General features: G+C 38.5%; 2 protein-coding genes across 2 annotated transcripts; both read left to right on the forward strand.

Moving 5' to 3' along the window:
* LOC109825652 (small nuclear ribonucleoprotein E-like) lies at window positions 244–6,843 on the forward strand. The gene is made up of 6 exons (XM_020392516.1): window positions 244–414; window positions 502–528; window positions 614–676; window positions 6,191–6,269; window positions 6,361–6,406; window positions 6,506–6,843. The coding sequence occupies exons 1-6, from the start codon at window positions 373–375 to the stop codon at window positions 6,513–6,515; spliced, it is 267 nt and encodes an 88-aa protein (XP_020248105.1). The 5' UTR covers window positions 244–372; the 3' UTR covers window positions 6,516–6,843.
* LOC109826530 (zinc finger protein CONSTANS-LIKE 5-like) lies at window positions 10,740–11,955 on the forward strand. Its single transcript, XM_020393561.1, is given in 8 exon segments — window positions 10,740–10,820; window positions 10,907–10,993; window positions 10,995–11,029; window positions 11,031–11,403; window positions 11,474–11,596; window positions 11,599–11,640; window positions 11,642–11,695; window positions 11,697–11,955. Coding segments are annotated over 8 exon segments (924 nt in total). The 3' UTR covers window positions 11,826–11,955.

Below are 16,103 nucleotides of genomic sequence, written 5' to 3' on the forward strand. Positions count from 1 at the left end.
ACTTAGAGAAAAATAAGTTTAAAATATAGTGCTTAAAAACAAGGGGGTGTGCTTTGCATGGGGTGCACGCTAGTATAAATGCTGCCAAAGACTAGCAAGGCCTATAAGATGCTAAGAAGACAAGTGAGGGAATTTAAGGGGTATTCAAGCATGTCGAAATAACGAACTTTTAGGAAGGCCCAAGTTTGCAGGGCCAATTCGACAAGGGAAAGCCCATAATAATTTCCCGGCACAAAGAAATTTAGGCCAACCGAGAAGTCCGCGACCAAACACGCCCTCGTTGCTGTCTCTAGGGTTTTACTCCCCTCTCCACTTCCGACTCATAAACCCTAACTTTCTCTAGATTGCGGCCCTAGAGCAGCAGCAGCAGCCATGGCGACCACCAGGGTTCAGAGGATTATGACCCAGCCCATCGTACGTTCGTCTCTGCCCTCTCACAAACCCTAATTTTTAAAACTTGATTTCGCTTTGATCTAACCAAGTTTGTTTCTTTGTGCTCAGAATCTCATCTTCAGGTTTCTTCAGAGTGTAAGTCTTTCTGAAAATTCCCTTTCTCGTTTGATTATTTAATGGGAGATCCTTTGTTGTGACGATGAGCTTTCAATTGATGCAGAAAGCTCGCATTCAGATCTGGCTCTTTGAGCAGAAGGACCTGAGGATTGAAGGGCGCATTATCGTAAGTTTCACGGAGTCTCCTTTTTAAGTTTGGACGTCTCAGTTAATCCCCTTAACTCTCAAAACGTCACAACCCTTATGGTTTTTCTTAGGAACATTGTATAGATTTTTTGTGTTTGGAAGGTTAAGAAGGAGTTGAAGTCTCCTTAAGCCCTTACTTAACCTTTTGCCAAACGACAATCGTTTTCAAAAACTCCTCTAATGGTGTTAGTTGGGGGTTTTCTAACAAAACTTAAACAGGGTTTTGTGACATTTTCAAAGTTAGGACGATTATGTAAGAAACAACCACACCTAAGGGGCTCCATAAACCCCCTTAGGGGCCTGTTTGTTTGTACAGAAGTAATTACGAAGTAGCTGAAGTAAAGGAAATAGATGCTACTTCCGCTACACTTCCGAGCAAAAAAATAAGTTTGTTTCTTTTAAAAATCTACTTTCAATACTTTGGTAAACACTGATGTTGCGACTACATGCTCTCGTTACTTTCTAAATATTTTTTCACCCCTCAAGACCCGGAAGTAGCTCGAAAGTAGGTGAAATGTCTATTAATTTGGAAATAAATAATTTGTCTTATTAATATTTTTTTTATTAGTTGCTTCCTAACAACTTTTCATTGCTATCTAAACAAAAAAAAGAGAATGAAGAATAAGTACTGTTTCTACTACTTAACAAAATATGTGAAACAAAAAAAAAAGTTATCTCCATTACTTCCTACTTCATAAGTTTAGAAGTTGCTTCTTTGATCTATTTTTACTTTCAGTACTGCTGTCAAACCAAACAGACCCTAAGCTAGAATGAGAGTTTGAAGTAAATCTGTCAGTTCGGGTTTTTTTTGACAAAACCTAAAATAGGAGCGGGATGGGTTGTAACATTTTGCAAGTTAAGGGGATTATTTGATAAATGCCCAAACCTAAGGGGTTTTGTAAAATTTATGCTATTATAATTTCATTTACAAGTTGCATTTTTTTGTATTTACAATTGTTCTTCATGAAAATAAGTGTTTTAAAAAACGCCCTGGGCGGCCGCATAGGCGCCTACCTAGGCGTAGGCGGTGCCTAGGGCATCTCGAAACACCCTGAGCGGTGCTGTTTAGGCGCTGGCAGCGCCTAAGCACCCGTCCAGAGCTAAGCGGGCTGCTTAAATGGCCCGCCCAACAATTTCTATAAAAAAATTCCAAATGGGCGCTAAAATAAACAAACCCAAACCCAACTAAACAGTAACCCTAATTCTCATTTCTCACTCCTGACGCCGCCACAAATTTTTCTCAACTCTGTGCTTCCGAAATCATGTTCCCCGTCGAAGCCCTGTCGAAACTCCCCTGGCCTCGTCAAAGCCTCTCGAAGCTGTCGAAGCCTCTCATGGCCTCGTCAACGCCTCTTGAAGCTGTCGAAGCCACGTCGAAGCCTTGTGACCCCGTCAACTTTGTCGAAGCCCTGTCGAAGCTCCCTTGACCTCGTCGAAGCCTCTCGGAGTCGTTTAAGCCTCTGGAAGCCTCTTCGAAGGCCCGTTACCTCTGTCGAAGCCTCCTCCGAGCTCCTCCCACCTCGTCTTCGATCTCTGAGCACTAGAAGCTTAGTCGAAGCCCCCTACCTCGTCTTCGATCTCCGAGCTCCCCCCATCTCTGTAACAGTAACTTAAAGACATTCGTAAATATCTATTTTTTGACTGTTGAGAAGTATAAGCATACTGCATAAGCAATTTAGTTGAGAATTAGTTTTTCATTGTTGAGAACTTAAGATGAACTTATAATTTAAGTTGAGAAGTATAAGTATACATAGAGCTAGCTATTGTAATTTGAGTTGAGATTTGAGAATAAGTTTTTCATTGTTGAGATGACCTTATAATTTGAGTTGAGAAATATAAGCATACATAGAGCTACTATAATTTGTAAACTAAGCAATTTAGTTAACAGTAACTTAAATACTTAAGTTTATTAAATATCTATATTTTGACTTTGTTAAATTAAGTTAGTTAACAGTAATTTAAACTTAAGTTATTGTTAACTTAAGTCGACTATTCCTGTTTGACTGTCTTTTTGCTGATATTTTGGGACCTGAACTTCTAAATATGAGATATTATATGCCTTGCTATCTAGTATGTATGCATCTTTGATTAATTACTATAGTTTTGGATAGCATATGTGTTGGTATTTAAGTATTTGTGCATCTTTGATTGAGTGTGTGGGGTGTGTGTGTGTGTATTCAAGTATCGCAATTAAAAAATAAAAATGAAAAAAGCCCAGAAATTGCTTAGGCGCCCGCCTAGGCGTCTAAGCGTTGGACGTCAAGTCTAATGCCTAGGAATGCCCAGCGTTTAATGTAACTGATGAAATTTTTGATTTGTTCATGCTTGAAATTAGGCCAATTTTATTGATTTGTCGCTGATATAGAGGGTTTAGGACATGGCCGATATGATTTCTGCAAAAATTTATGACATATCATTTTCGGCCGATCTATCCCGATATATCGATGTAAATCTGATAAAGCAGCTAATTTCTCGTAGGTTAAAAATTACTCAATTTTCTACAATTTATATTCTAAGTGAACCGGTTTGGTTTTGGAGGTAAAAAGTCTTTTTTTTCATATCCGCCTCATCTACTAAACAAAAACCGTGCTATCCTATTCTATTTCACATCCGCTCATCATGTAGCTCTAATTCTCTCCGCCTCCACTATTCTCTCCCCCAAATTGCTTGCCAATTTCTCATACGAAGATGTCCGTTGACAACCATTCCAAAGACCATTTCTCGATATTTCATTAAATATGCGTAGATTACATTTTGGGAGATTATGTTATATATGCTCATCATCCGATATGACATTCCAATTTACTACTTATCCCGTTATATCCCTTATAGTCGATATCTAATATGAACTTTGGTTGTCCAATATATTTTCAATAACTGATATTTTAGACCTTGTCATGTCCATTTAGATTTTCGTAGAGTTGACTTCAGATAGCATTGTCTACCTCTGAAATTGTTTTAGGCAGCATTGTCTTAGGACGAAAGTGAAGGAAATAAAATTGTAGAGTTAGACATGGTTTAGGAAGTTGAAAGGCATGAAGGATTATTATGGGATCATATATCCTTATAATAAGTAATTTTCTTGTAGGTCACGTGTAATATTTTAATATGATAACTAATATTCTCATGGTTCTGATGTCTTTATTGGATAGTTTTATTCAGGCTTTTGGTGCATTCCTTTGTCGGGTTAATAAGAGTTGTATTAGATGTGCATATACGAGTTTGTCTAGTTTTCGTGGGCTTTAGTATCTCAATTAAGCAGGGACCATCCTACATTTGACACTCCCTGTTGCAATCTCAAATATCTTTGATATTTCTACAGTATTGAAATCCCCCAACCCCAAGCATTTTGATCAGATAAATCATGGTTTTCTTGGATTGGCTCCAACCACAGGGTTTTTAACCATCTGGCATCCTAGTTCTGTTGTGTGATACCTACATGAATCTATTGCTCTATATAGGAATTGGGATCTCATCTCCACTACCAAAAAGTAGTGGAGAGACCACTCCTTTTATGATACAAAATTTTGATTATTCAATGGGCCGTGAAGGACAATTATAATTCATTCTATAACAATCATCTATTGTATCCCGGTGAATTGCACTCATTTCTATTCTACACTCAATAAGACAATCACAACCTTCTATTAATCAATCAATGAATGAATATAAGAAAAGTACCGGTATCTCCACTACTTTTAGTAGTGTATCTCCACTACTTTTAGTAGTGGAGAGGATACAAATTCCATCAGAAGTTGTAATGTTAAGACTTTTACCTGTGATAGTTTGGGAGTTCAAGCTTACTTAACTGTAAGTTTTTACGCAAGAAGCTGAAAAGCTCTAATTTCCTTAAGTGACCAGTTATGAATCTCTCCTCTTTGCTTTTGTAGCTCTTTCATAATATTTGACCATTTATGCATTTGCTATAAGCCCTAAGACTTTTTACTTCTGTAGAATTGCTGGAATTTGGTCTTGGTTCTCTGAATGCCAATATTCATTTGTGTACTTAAAGGGGACACATGATACACTTTAAATGTCATCACACAATGAATATGACCAGTTTCTGAAGCCATCTTCGCGTAAACTGGAGTTGAATTTTCAGCTTAGATCCATAATAAACAGCAATTCAAAACTCTGAAGTAAGAGTGCTTATTGATTTGTCTTGTCTAAAATACATAGTTTGTTGTTTTTTGTAGTAGCTTAAACTTACCCTTACGTACCCTATACTTGATGGTGCAGTTAGGATTTGGATCCATTATATTATTGTTGTGGTAAAAAAAGTGTGGAGATGCTTACTGAGATGCCAATTTCTGAAGAAATGTGCGTGAGTTCTCTGAGGAAACAATTGAAAATGATGATCAATACATCAATGGAGATAGATAACCCGTTGTAAGAGTCAACTTTTCCCAATGGGCGTTAGGCTTTCAATATTGGGTGGATAACATTTAGAATCATATTGTATGGTACTAAGAGGTAATAGATAACTGCTTGAAGGATGTGGCAATAATTAATTATTTACAGGTTTGCTTGGTACAAAAGGCTAATGGAGAAAGGTTATATGAAATAAAAAATGCTTGAAGGTGAAGGGATTAGCAACAGTTAATGATTTAGAAATTTACAAGGCACGAATCTAAAGGGAATGATTTTGGCTTGTCATACATTGGTACATGAAGTTTATGCAAAAAGAATTGGCCTTATGGAGGTTGGAGAGTGGAGATGCAGTCAGAAGCATCAGCTTGAATAAAATTGGATTGTCGGATGGATGATACTCAAGTCATATCTTCAATATTTTTAGGCGCGAAAAGATAGTTTCGTGCTGTTTTGAAACAAGGGTCACCTTTATTTTGAGCAACTCACTTGGTATCCAGCCAAATGTCTGTACAGTGACAAGAACCATTCATCTAACAAGCTTAAATGGTATCCATAGAAGCTGTATATTGGACAGTGGAGGAGATCAATACAAGAGTGAAAGTAGCATATATCTAGAACTGGGTATTGTCAGAAATCTAATCCTTACATATAAATCACTGGGTTGTATTTGTGTTACACATACACCACCCTTGATTTAGCCTTAGGTATCTAGAGCGTAGAGTCCTATGGAGATTAGTGGTTCATAGGGACTGAAGTATTTTCTTGAATAAGTGATTTCAGGTATCTGTGTGCCTATCGTGACACAGACAATCCTGTTATGTTGTGAATTATCAACCATTATCGATCTGGATGCTACACTGTAGGATCAGGTTTAAAACTGGGCCTCAGGTGACGTCTACTTTTCCAAATGTTTCACGTTTTGTTTTCATCTGATTTGATCTGAGTATTGTTTTCCTGCCTTAACTCATCTGCATGCTTATACAAAGTGTCTGCTTTGTTTCGAGGCATTTGTTTGAAATAATGTTTGTTCTATTATACCAATCTATTTGAAACTATCCCAAGTTATTAAGTTGTTGTGATATAGCATCTTAGTAACCCTGCTTGATTTCGTCTTTTGTATTAGGGTTTTGATGAGTACATGAATTTGGTTCTGGATGATGCAGAGGAGCTTAATGTCAAAAAGAAAACCAGGAAGTCACTAGGTGAGTTTTGCCATTCCTCTTCTCATTTATGCTTAATTTTCACATTTTTTATACATTCAAAGAACTGAGATGCTTCTTTGTATTTTCTTAGGGAGGATTCTCTTGAAAGGAGACAACATAACATTGATGATGAACACGTGAGCATACTCGGAAAGACATTGTCCTTTATTTCAGTCTTTTTCTTCAGCTTCACATGCTTATAAGTTTCTTACCTCTTTCTCAAATTTTCTTCTCAGAGGGAAATGATGGCTGACAAGTATCTGTCTTGGTGCGTCATGCAGAGGTTTGCACTGTGAAGTTTGCTTTTATGTCATGATGCTTTGTTAATAGCTTGGTCATGTTTGCTACCGGTAGCCATGGACCTTTATACAAGTACTCGAAGGGGATTTTTGATTGGCTGCTAGTGTAATTTCGCAAGTGTCGGTTGCATTCAATTGCTGCTGCATGTAGTTTTAGTTGTAGTTGCTTGGTTCTGTTTTAAAATTTATAATATGCACTGAAGGCTTGATCTTGGGTAAAAGGTTTCATTGAATTCTGTTGGTTGTTGGCCCCTAGTGGAATGCAATTTAAATTCCTTTCGCTGCTCAAGAGGTTACAATTTTCGCCAAAATTTGCAGAACAGGCGGGCTGTTACTTTGAGACCTTTATGCAATCACAGTCGCGAGCTTACTTGTTAGTCACAGTGCAACAAATAGCCGTGGGAGTTTTGTGACCCTGAGAATGTTAGAATCGTCCAGATTGCGAAATAGCCGTGTATCAGCTGCTCGCTTCTCCCATCTCATTTCAAAAGTCTAGACATCAACTCAAATGCATGCATTCTCTGCTTTGACGCTAACATAAATAAGAACGGACGAGCTTGCCTCTATCAGACATCGACTGCATGTTTATCTCCGGAGCCTTACGCTTTGGCTCTACCGAGTCGGCGCTGGGTCCCGTGACATCCGAAATGCTTGGAGGAGATTCAATAAATTTGGGTCCTGACACCGAACATCTGATGTTGATCTGTACAGCTAGTGCCTCATTATTTGATACAGGGTTTGAGTAATGCTGCTTCCTGTGGGATCATGAGTGTTATTACGTCTTTGAACAGCATTTGGAGCGAATTTTGAAGACTAAATTCAAGAAGAGGTGGAAGAAAAACTGCCCAATCTTTATATTTTCTTGGGTAAACTTTACTAAATCCCCAATAAATTTGGGTGTTAGGCGTTTAACCCCCATTTTTTTTTTGAAAACCTCTCTAATCCCCAATTAAGCCTGGGGATTTGGAAGAACTCTCAATTTACTTTCTGGGTTTCTTTTTTTTTCGCTTATAACCCCCGATGGCTACTATATGATTATTGGTGTGGGAATTTGGTCGCGGGATTTTGTGCTGTCACGTAGATATCAAAGGGTAATTAGAAATGCCCGGACTCTTCGAGGATTTGCTGAATGTTGGTCACATTCTATCTAAAACATCCGACCACTGACAACTCCCCCGGGCCAAGACTCACAAGAATTGGGTTAGAACCAGTTCAAATTTGCGTTTTAGACGCGTTTCAATTTTGTTCTACCTCCCTCCTGGACTAGGACTAAATTGATTTAGCTAGAGCCCCCCCCCCCCCCCCCCCCACCCCCAAAAAAAAAAAAAAATAAATAAATAAAAAATAAAAAATAAAAATAAAAAATAAAAAAGGGATGATCGTCATTTGCGTTTCGCGTTGCCCTTGTGAAGAACAAATCACATGCTACCAAAAAAAAAAAAAAAAAGGGGGGCTTTCTTGGGGGGGGGGGGGCGGGCGGGGGGCGGGGGGGCGGGGGCTTTCTCCTTTTTTTTTTTTTTTCACCTTCTCCGTAAATTTTTTGGGCGGCGGGCGGCGGGGGCGGGGGCGGGGGGGCGGGGGGGGGGCGCGGCGCGGGGGGCGGCGGGGGGGCGCGCGGGGGGGGCCGGGCTACAATTTTTTTTTTTTTTTTTTTTTTTCCCCCCCCCCCCCCCCCCCCCCAGCTCCAAACTTTTTTTTTTTCGCTAAAAATTTTTTTTTTTCCCCCCCCCCCCCCCCCCCCCCCCCCCCCCCCCCCCCCCCCCAACCAACAAAACACACACGAGACGATAGGATTCACGTGCACGTTTAGGGCAGGCAGGCTGTGGATCTGCTGCTCAAACATTAGCGGTGCGGGCGATGCAATGCGCGTCAGCATCTGACACCTGGCATCAAAGGGTTGGCTTCTTGTCACCACCAAGTTACTTAAAACCTACCTACATGCTTGCTTACATGGCCTCATGCTAGTTGTCTCAAGACTTTACTAATCAATGAGGAGTATCTCCGTATCTCATTTTGAGGGGTTAACTCATTTTTAATCCCTCTAGATGTGTTAGCTTAACCCTTTTATATTTTTTATGTTTGGCAAATTATGAAGAATTAACTCACTTTAACCCTTGTATAAATTTTTTGTGTTTGACGGGTTAAGAAGGGGTTAAGTCTCTTTAACCCCTCACTTAACCCTTTGCCAAACGACACCTTATGGTATAATGGATGGATCTACAAAAACACGGTTTGCTATCATCTTGGCTGTGAGATATATCTATATATATAATTCAATAAGAGAAGGTCACATCCAAATTAGACTAATTTGTTTTCATGCTTGAAATCTCAAAGCACCATCATAATTTTCTTTTTTATAACTAACCCAGCTTGGATTCGAACCCAAAATCTTTGAAGTCGTATTGAAACTTTCCAACCATCCAGACCACTCATGCTAGGTAATGCGAGACGATTTCAACGTGGGAGCGGGCCCCATCTACCCCAGGACCTGTGTTTAGGACCTAATTGGTTGCCACTTGTTTGAGAGTTTTAAGTGTTAGTCGCTACAGTATTACAACCAACAGCTCTGTTCGGTGGGTCAATATGATCATGTTGCTGTAGCTGAGTTGGCATAGCAGGGTTGGTAAACCCTCAGCTATTCCCAGCAAAAAGTTGAGAAACTGGGCCGCGCTACCGTAGCTGTCAACTCCAAAAGGAACAAAACAAGCCCTTAATGTACATGTCTGACTAGTGCTCCATCCTCATCAGCTCCCCCTCATCTCCTCCAGACCGTGGGACCCACCTCCCGGCCCAACCCACTCGCTAGCTTACCCCATGACACGCTTTTGGTGCTCTATACAGTGGAACCAAACAAAACAATCTAAAAAAACAAACCAAAAACTTTTCACTCAGTAGTCAGGTGGTAAATTTTTTATTTTAACTATAATAAAAAGGCAAAGCAAGCACGGTACAAATTGATCGAACTATATATACGTCATATCATATTTAACCCACTCGTTAGTTAACCGGCTAGTGATTTGCATCAATTTCAGAGTGCGCACGAAATATAGCAGCAGGTGGGAATCGTACGTGGGATCTAAAACTGTGTAGGTTATTCGATGCAAAAGTTGCTTTAGGTGCAGTTTGGCAAAGGGTTAGATGAGGGTTAAGAAAACTTAACCTTTTCTTAACTTACCAAACATGAAAAATCTATACAATGGTTAAAGTGAATTAACCATTCATAATTTGTCAAACACAAAAAATATAGAAGGGTTAAGCTAACCCTTCTAGAGGAATTAAAAGGAGTTAACCCTTCAAAATAAGGAGATTTTAAGGGGTTTACTAATACTCCTATTTAGAAAGATTAAGAGTTAACCCTTATAATTATTAAAAATAGTCAAAATCATTGTTATTCTCAAAGAGCTTTGCTACAGGGACCCAAAATATGGGACATCTCATTATGCAATATAGGAGGGGGCACCTCACATGTCCTCCTTATCGGTCCCATATTTTGGGTCATTGGGGAATTTTTCATTCTTAAACACTAAAAATGATCATAATGACTAAAATAAAACTTATATAACGGATTAATAATTTAGTCATTCAGATTAACAAATGGGCTAACTATGTTAATCTTTCTCCTTAATTCCTATTCATTAACTTTACCAAAGAGGCCCTAAAATAACATGAAATTTCAAAATTGAAAGTTTGTTTTTGACGTATCTTAAAAGAAAAATGTCTTAGGGACCCAAAAACATGGGAACCTAAATGAGACAAATGAGGTGTCGGCTCCCGGTCTAATGATACACTATTCATAAACAGTGCATCATGAGACAGTGAGCTGACACTTCATCTGTCTCATTGGGCATCCCATTTTTTTAGTAACTGTAGCACTACCGGCCTCGGTCGACATTCTCCCTCTCAAAAAAAAAAAAAAAAAAAATTAATGTCAAAGAGAGAACACTTCAACGTGGCCACCATGCATCCACTTGTCGAGCTCCGATTCGCTGACAATCCGATCTCCATGACCCCAGTAGATAGGCTCCATCCGATAGAACTCGCCCATATCCTCCTCCTCTCCTCGCCCAAACCTAAAAAGAGAAGGAAGAATATTGCGTAAGGTGGGGAGAGGAAACAATTCAGGAACTCTAAAGAGAGAGAGGGAGAAAAGAGGAAAAAAAAATCTGCGGAGATGGCGAGGCGGCCGATTGGAGAGGAGGGGCGAGAAGAGCTACTGGGTCGTAACCTCGACCACCCGCGACTTCCTGCGCTCGTCGCCTCCTGTCCTTCTTCTGCGGGCCGGACTCCGCTTCCTGCTGCCGGCGCCTGCGACTCCCGCGGTTCCACTCCGCCAAACAGGGCCTCGCCTCCCGCCACGACGCGTCCGCGCTCTGCAGCTGTCTGCCGACGCGCCCCGCCGCCGTCGCCTGCAGGGCCGACGCCGCTCCTCCCCTGCTCCTCCTGCGACGCCGACATCCACTCGCCAACCCCTCGCCGCCCGACACGAGCGCGTCCCCGTCGCCCCCCTCCCGACCCTCCTCCGCCGCCGACGACGACGAGACGTTAAGACTAACAGCGTCGGCCGTCCGCTGTTCGCGAGTGGAGGAGGGGAGGGGGTCGTCGTCGACGATTTCGATTTGATGAAGTCGGCCGACTATTTCTTCGCGGACGCGGAGCGGTACGTGGACCTGGACCACGCCGACAGCCTGGTCCCGGTGCAGCCGGAGAAGGCTCATCATGTTAGCGTCGGTGGTGCTCCGGCGTTCCGGCGGCCGCGCCGCCAGCTTCGATTTTGGCTGCGCCCCCAAGCCTTCTTACAGCGCATACAGCGTGCGTGGCCTCCCTTAATTTCCCTTGTCTTAGTTTGGCACTTCATTTTTCTTATTGGTCGTTAATGAGAGAAGGGAATGATTGTAACTTTCCATCTCGGTCCGCGTACAGGTGGTGCTCGTCGGACGTTGGGGTGGTCCGGACGCCGTCGGAGACGCGCCGACCGGTTACGCGGGGGGGGCGGCGGGGGCCCACACGAGCGTGGATCGGGAGGCGAGCCGGTGATGAGGTACAGGGAGAAGAGGAAGAACAGAAAGTTTGAAGAAGACGATCAGGTACGCGTCGAGGAAGGCGTACGCGGAGACGCAGGCGAGGATAAAAGGGGAGGTTCGCGAAGAGGGCGGAGGCGGAGGCGGAGGTCGAGGGGTTGTATTCGTCCGCGGCGATGGTGGCGGGGATGATGGGCGACGGTGGCTACGGGATTGTGCCGATCGTTTTGAGATCATGACGCGGCGAACTATGTAATTTTTTTTTTTTGTCCCCTTCTTCTTCTGGCTTTGTGAAGGGCTAACCAGTGTTTAGAAGAAGAAGGCCCTTCTGTGTATAATTTCGTTCGACTAGATTTCAGTTTTTTTTTTAACCCCTTAATTTTTGATGATTATTACGTAACCCTCCATTAACTTTCAGAGTCTCACAAAACCACTCGAGGGCTGCTAGGAAAACCCCATCTACTTCCAATGTTTTCCAAAAATAATTCTCAGGAAGGTGTGAATCTAAATTTTCACAGGCAATGCTTTTGCCTAACTTTACCCGCGCATATAAAAAATGGCACTTAGTGCCATTATAGAGCGGTTTTATGAGAAGTATTAAAGTTGAATGGGTTTTTCTTATAATCCCAAACATAGGGGGGGCGTTTTCTGGAAGTTATATATGATTGTCTAAAGTTCAGGAGGGTTTTCTGAGATTTGGTCATTTGTTTTCCCTCTTTTTTGTAACTTTTTGGGCTTCTTGATCAGAACTTTCTTCGATGCAAAATCAAAGTATCTTACTATTGGAAAATGTGGGGATTATAAAATTCATGATAAAAATGATACATGTAAACTATCTTATACTATTGGAAAATGTGGGGACCTGCGTGAGTTATCAAGTTGTGGGTGGGTAGTTTAGAGTGTCTTCATATCTTTCCAAATTTATCCTTCTAACTAGTTTCGATTTACTATAAATTGTTGAGGAGATATGATCCACTTTATCTCTTGCTTGCTATATTTTTCTCATCCCAAGAAATCATCTTACTTCCCTTCAAAATTTAGTCAACCATCTTAATTAAAGAGTTTTAATTCTCTCTGAAGATCTCTCCACTCATCCCCTTTACAAAGCTAGTCTCACGAGGGGCATTTATGCCACTATTTACTCTGATTTAACTTAAAATTGATAGAAATTATGGGTTTATGGCACTTTGTTACCACTGCATATTGTCATTGGTTTTACAAAAATTGAACATTTCGTGGTGGTTTTTTGAAAAAACCACCATCTTTTATACTGATCTAGTGATTTTGCAGTAAAAACATCCCTAGAAACTAAAGATGTTGGTTTTTGAAGTTTATCCTAAAAATTATTGAATAAACTTGAGATACGAGTAATAGAATAATAAATGTAGTTGAAGATTGAATATAAATTAAATAAATCTATACTACTATAAAAAGAGGATTGGGGGTGTTAAAACTTTTAAGTTCATTTTTTACCCTTTCAAATTTTGATGAATTCTAACTATGTCATTATCCCTAATTAATCTTTCACTAAATAAATATAACTTCTTATTAACTATGCACTCCTCATCTTTCTAAATAATTATGATTATCAATAACTTTATAACTATTACTTGTTTAAAAAATATAATAAAATAGATATACACAATTATTAGTAGTAACCAATTAATTTAATATTATAATAATTACTTATGAATTAAAATAAATTAATTAAAATGATAGTATAAATAGAATAATATATTACTAAATACTATTGGGAAATATACTACAATTCAATGAGAAATAAAATAAATAGAATAAATATTTAATCGTATATATAGTGTAATTAATTTATTAATATCATATAAATTATGAATTACACTATTTATTTATATTATATTATTAAATAAATAATTTAATATTATGTTTAGAGTATTTTTGCAAAGATTATTACATGTCACTGAATAATGTATACTTGGTAATGATTGAAAACTAATATTTTTACAAAAAATTATTTAATATTAGTAATAGTTCTATTAATTGTTAGTGATAGTATAATAAAAACTTATAAAATATTTATAATACTAAATTATTTAAGAGCGTAATAAAAAAATTAAATTAGATAAATATTTTACAGTATAGATAGTATAATTATTTTAATAGTATTACTTGAACTAAGAATTATAATATTAAATAAGGTAAATTACAGTCAACCCCATGAACTTTTAGCATTTTGCAGGAAATAGACCCTATGAACTTTCAAAATCACTAAACCCCTAATAACGTTTGTAGAAAACTGTCAATGTCTTTTACATAAATTACACCAAAACCCCAATAACTTTTAAAATGACTTTTTATGCCATTTTTCAGTTCTAATTTATAGAGGCTATCTGCAAAATTTAGAAAGGTGTTGGGGTTTTCTTTAAAACGTAAAAGTCATTAGGGGTTTAGTGTGATTTTGAAGGCTGAAAGTTCATAAGGATTTAGCTTAATTTACCCTATTAAATAATTATAACAAGAAATAACTATTGCAATATATTATAGGTATTAAGTGTAACTATCTAGGGAATATCGGGAAAAAGCTAGCAAGATTACTGCAACTTAGTTAATTTAGAGTTAAGTTAAAGACTTTAAAGTTAGAGGGGCATATTTAAGAGAAATTATAGAATTGACAATTTTATTTAAGAACAATTTTAGATTTAGGGGACTTATTTAAAAAAAGGTTAGCACTAGGCGAATCATTATAAGAAAATATTCAATTACAATAACTATTCAATAATAATTAATTTATGTATTTCTTTTTAAGCAATTTTATTGTACAATTTTATTTGTTAGAACATATTTTTACTATTCAATCAAAAATTAGAACTTAAAACATATACGTTCACGTGCTTTGCACGTGCATTATACTAGTTATTAGGAAATATAGGTTGCACTGCAAGTTATTCAATGGGTTAATTGCCTATTAGTCCCTTATCATTTCTAACTACGTCCCTCAATCTCATTATTTGCTTGTTAGTCCTTTAAATCTTCAGTTTTCTTGCAATATGGTCCTTCTGTTAGGAAAAACTGTTAACTTCTCTAACTCTAGTTGAGTTAATGCTTAACCTAACAACTTAAGTTACCTTATTACCCCTCATGGGGTATACATTGCCCTTACAAAATTTGGGTTTAGAGTAGGGATGAGCATAGTTCGGTTCAAACCAACAAACCGACCGAAGCAGCCGACATTTAGCAGTTCGGTTCAATTTTTATTAGAGTTTGATTCGGGTCGGGTTGATGTTTTTTCAACCCAAACTGACCGAAGTGACCGCATTGTATTACACATTCTAATTACTATTTACATCCGCTTAAACCCCAGCCATTATAGTTCATATAGAGTTACTTCTCTGCAGCTTGATATATTTTTCTCTCACGCGATCTGATAACGATAAAATACCCCAACAACAGTGTCCTCTCCAATTCTAGGACTTTTTATTATCTCTAGTTCTCTATCCATCTCTATTACATATTCGCTTCTTCTACTTTGGACTAATCCACTTTGGAGGCAAGAAACTTAAACCATAATGTTGATTTTTAATTTTTTTTTCCTGATTTTTCTCCTCGATTGATACATTTTTTTATCAGACTTCTCTTTGGATCAGACATATTTTATAGAAACTATACCCAACATTCAAGTTATTACATATTTTTTATTTATTTTGTCTATCAGATTGAGATCACTTTAAATCTTTATGCAAGTTTTCTCTAAAAAAATTATGTAATCTTTGATAGGAATAAGATTTTGATTTCTACATCTAATATATTCAGTAGCATTTAATAGTTTATGAATTTTAATAAATTAAAGTGTAAGAAACTTCTTTCTTCGTCAACAAATTAGAGGTGAAATTGAATTTGTATACAACATTTGTACCTAAAGTGAAAATCGAACAAACCGACCCGAACTGAATCGAACCGACTTGAATCAGTCCGCTTCGGTTTTGAATGATAGGCGGTTCGGTTCGGTTTGGCTAAATTTGGCCAAAAACCAAACTGACCGACCGATTGCACAGCCCTAGTTTAGAGTAAAGCTAGTCATGGGAATGGCCTTGATTTTGGGTTTGGGGGAAGCATGAGACCATTAGTGAAGAAAGAAGGTGGATTTGAGTTGGTATATGTAGGGGTATAATGGATATTTTACCTAATTCCGTCACATTTACATTTAACGGTCATTAATAACACAAACTAACACGAGAGACGGATTGGCAAAAAAAACTAAAGATTTAAGGGACTGATAAGCAAATAATGAGATTTGAGTGATTATTTAGCAATTAAAGATGATTTAATGGATCAATATGCAATTAACCGTCATTCATTGGGTTACATAACGGCAATTCCAACAATTTGAGAGACTAATTTCAAAACCACTAAAATATCTGGGGAGCTAGTTTCAAAGTGAAGATTTTGAGGGGCTAATTCATAACGCTTAAATATTTTCAGGGGACTAGTATAGAAAAACCGTAAAACCTTACTCGGCCTCGCGGATTACGCCCCGCGCTCGA

Source organism: Asparagus officinalis, chromosome 10 (assembly GCF_001876935.1).
Source record: "Asparagus officinalis chromosome 10, Aspof.V1, whole genome shotgun sequence".
Classification (NCBI taxonomy): Eukaryota; Viridiplantae; Streptophyta; class Magnoliopsida; order Asparagales; family Asparagaceae; genus Asparagus; species Asparagus officinalis.

What these genes read in the sequence shown, in the direction of transcription:
- LOC109825652 (XM_020392516.1), top strand. Translation starts at nt 373, where the DNA reads ATGGCGACCACCAGGGTTCAGAGGATTATGACCCAGCCCATC. An exon ending in GGATTATGACCCAGCCCATC is followed by an intron (nt 415 to 501) that starts GTACGTTCGTCT and finishes CTTTGTGCTCAG; the next exon opens with AATCTCATCTTCAGGTTTCT. An exon ending in GGATTGAAGGGCGCATTATC is followed by an intron (nt 677 to 6,190) that starts GTAAGTTTCACG and finishes CTTTTGTATTAG; the next exon opens with GGTTTTGATGAGTACATGAA.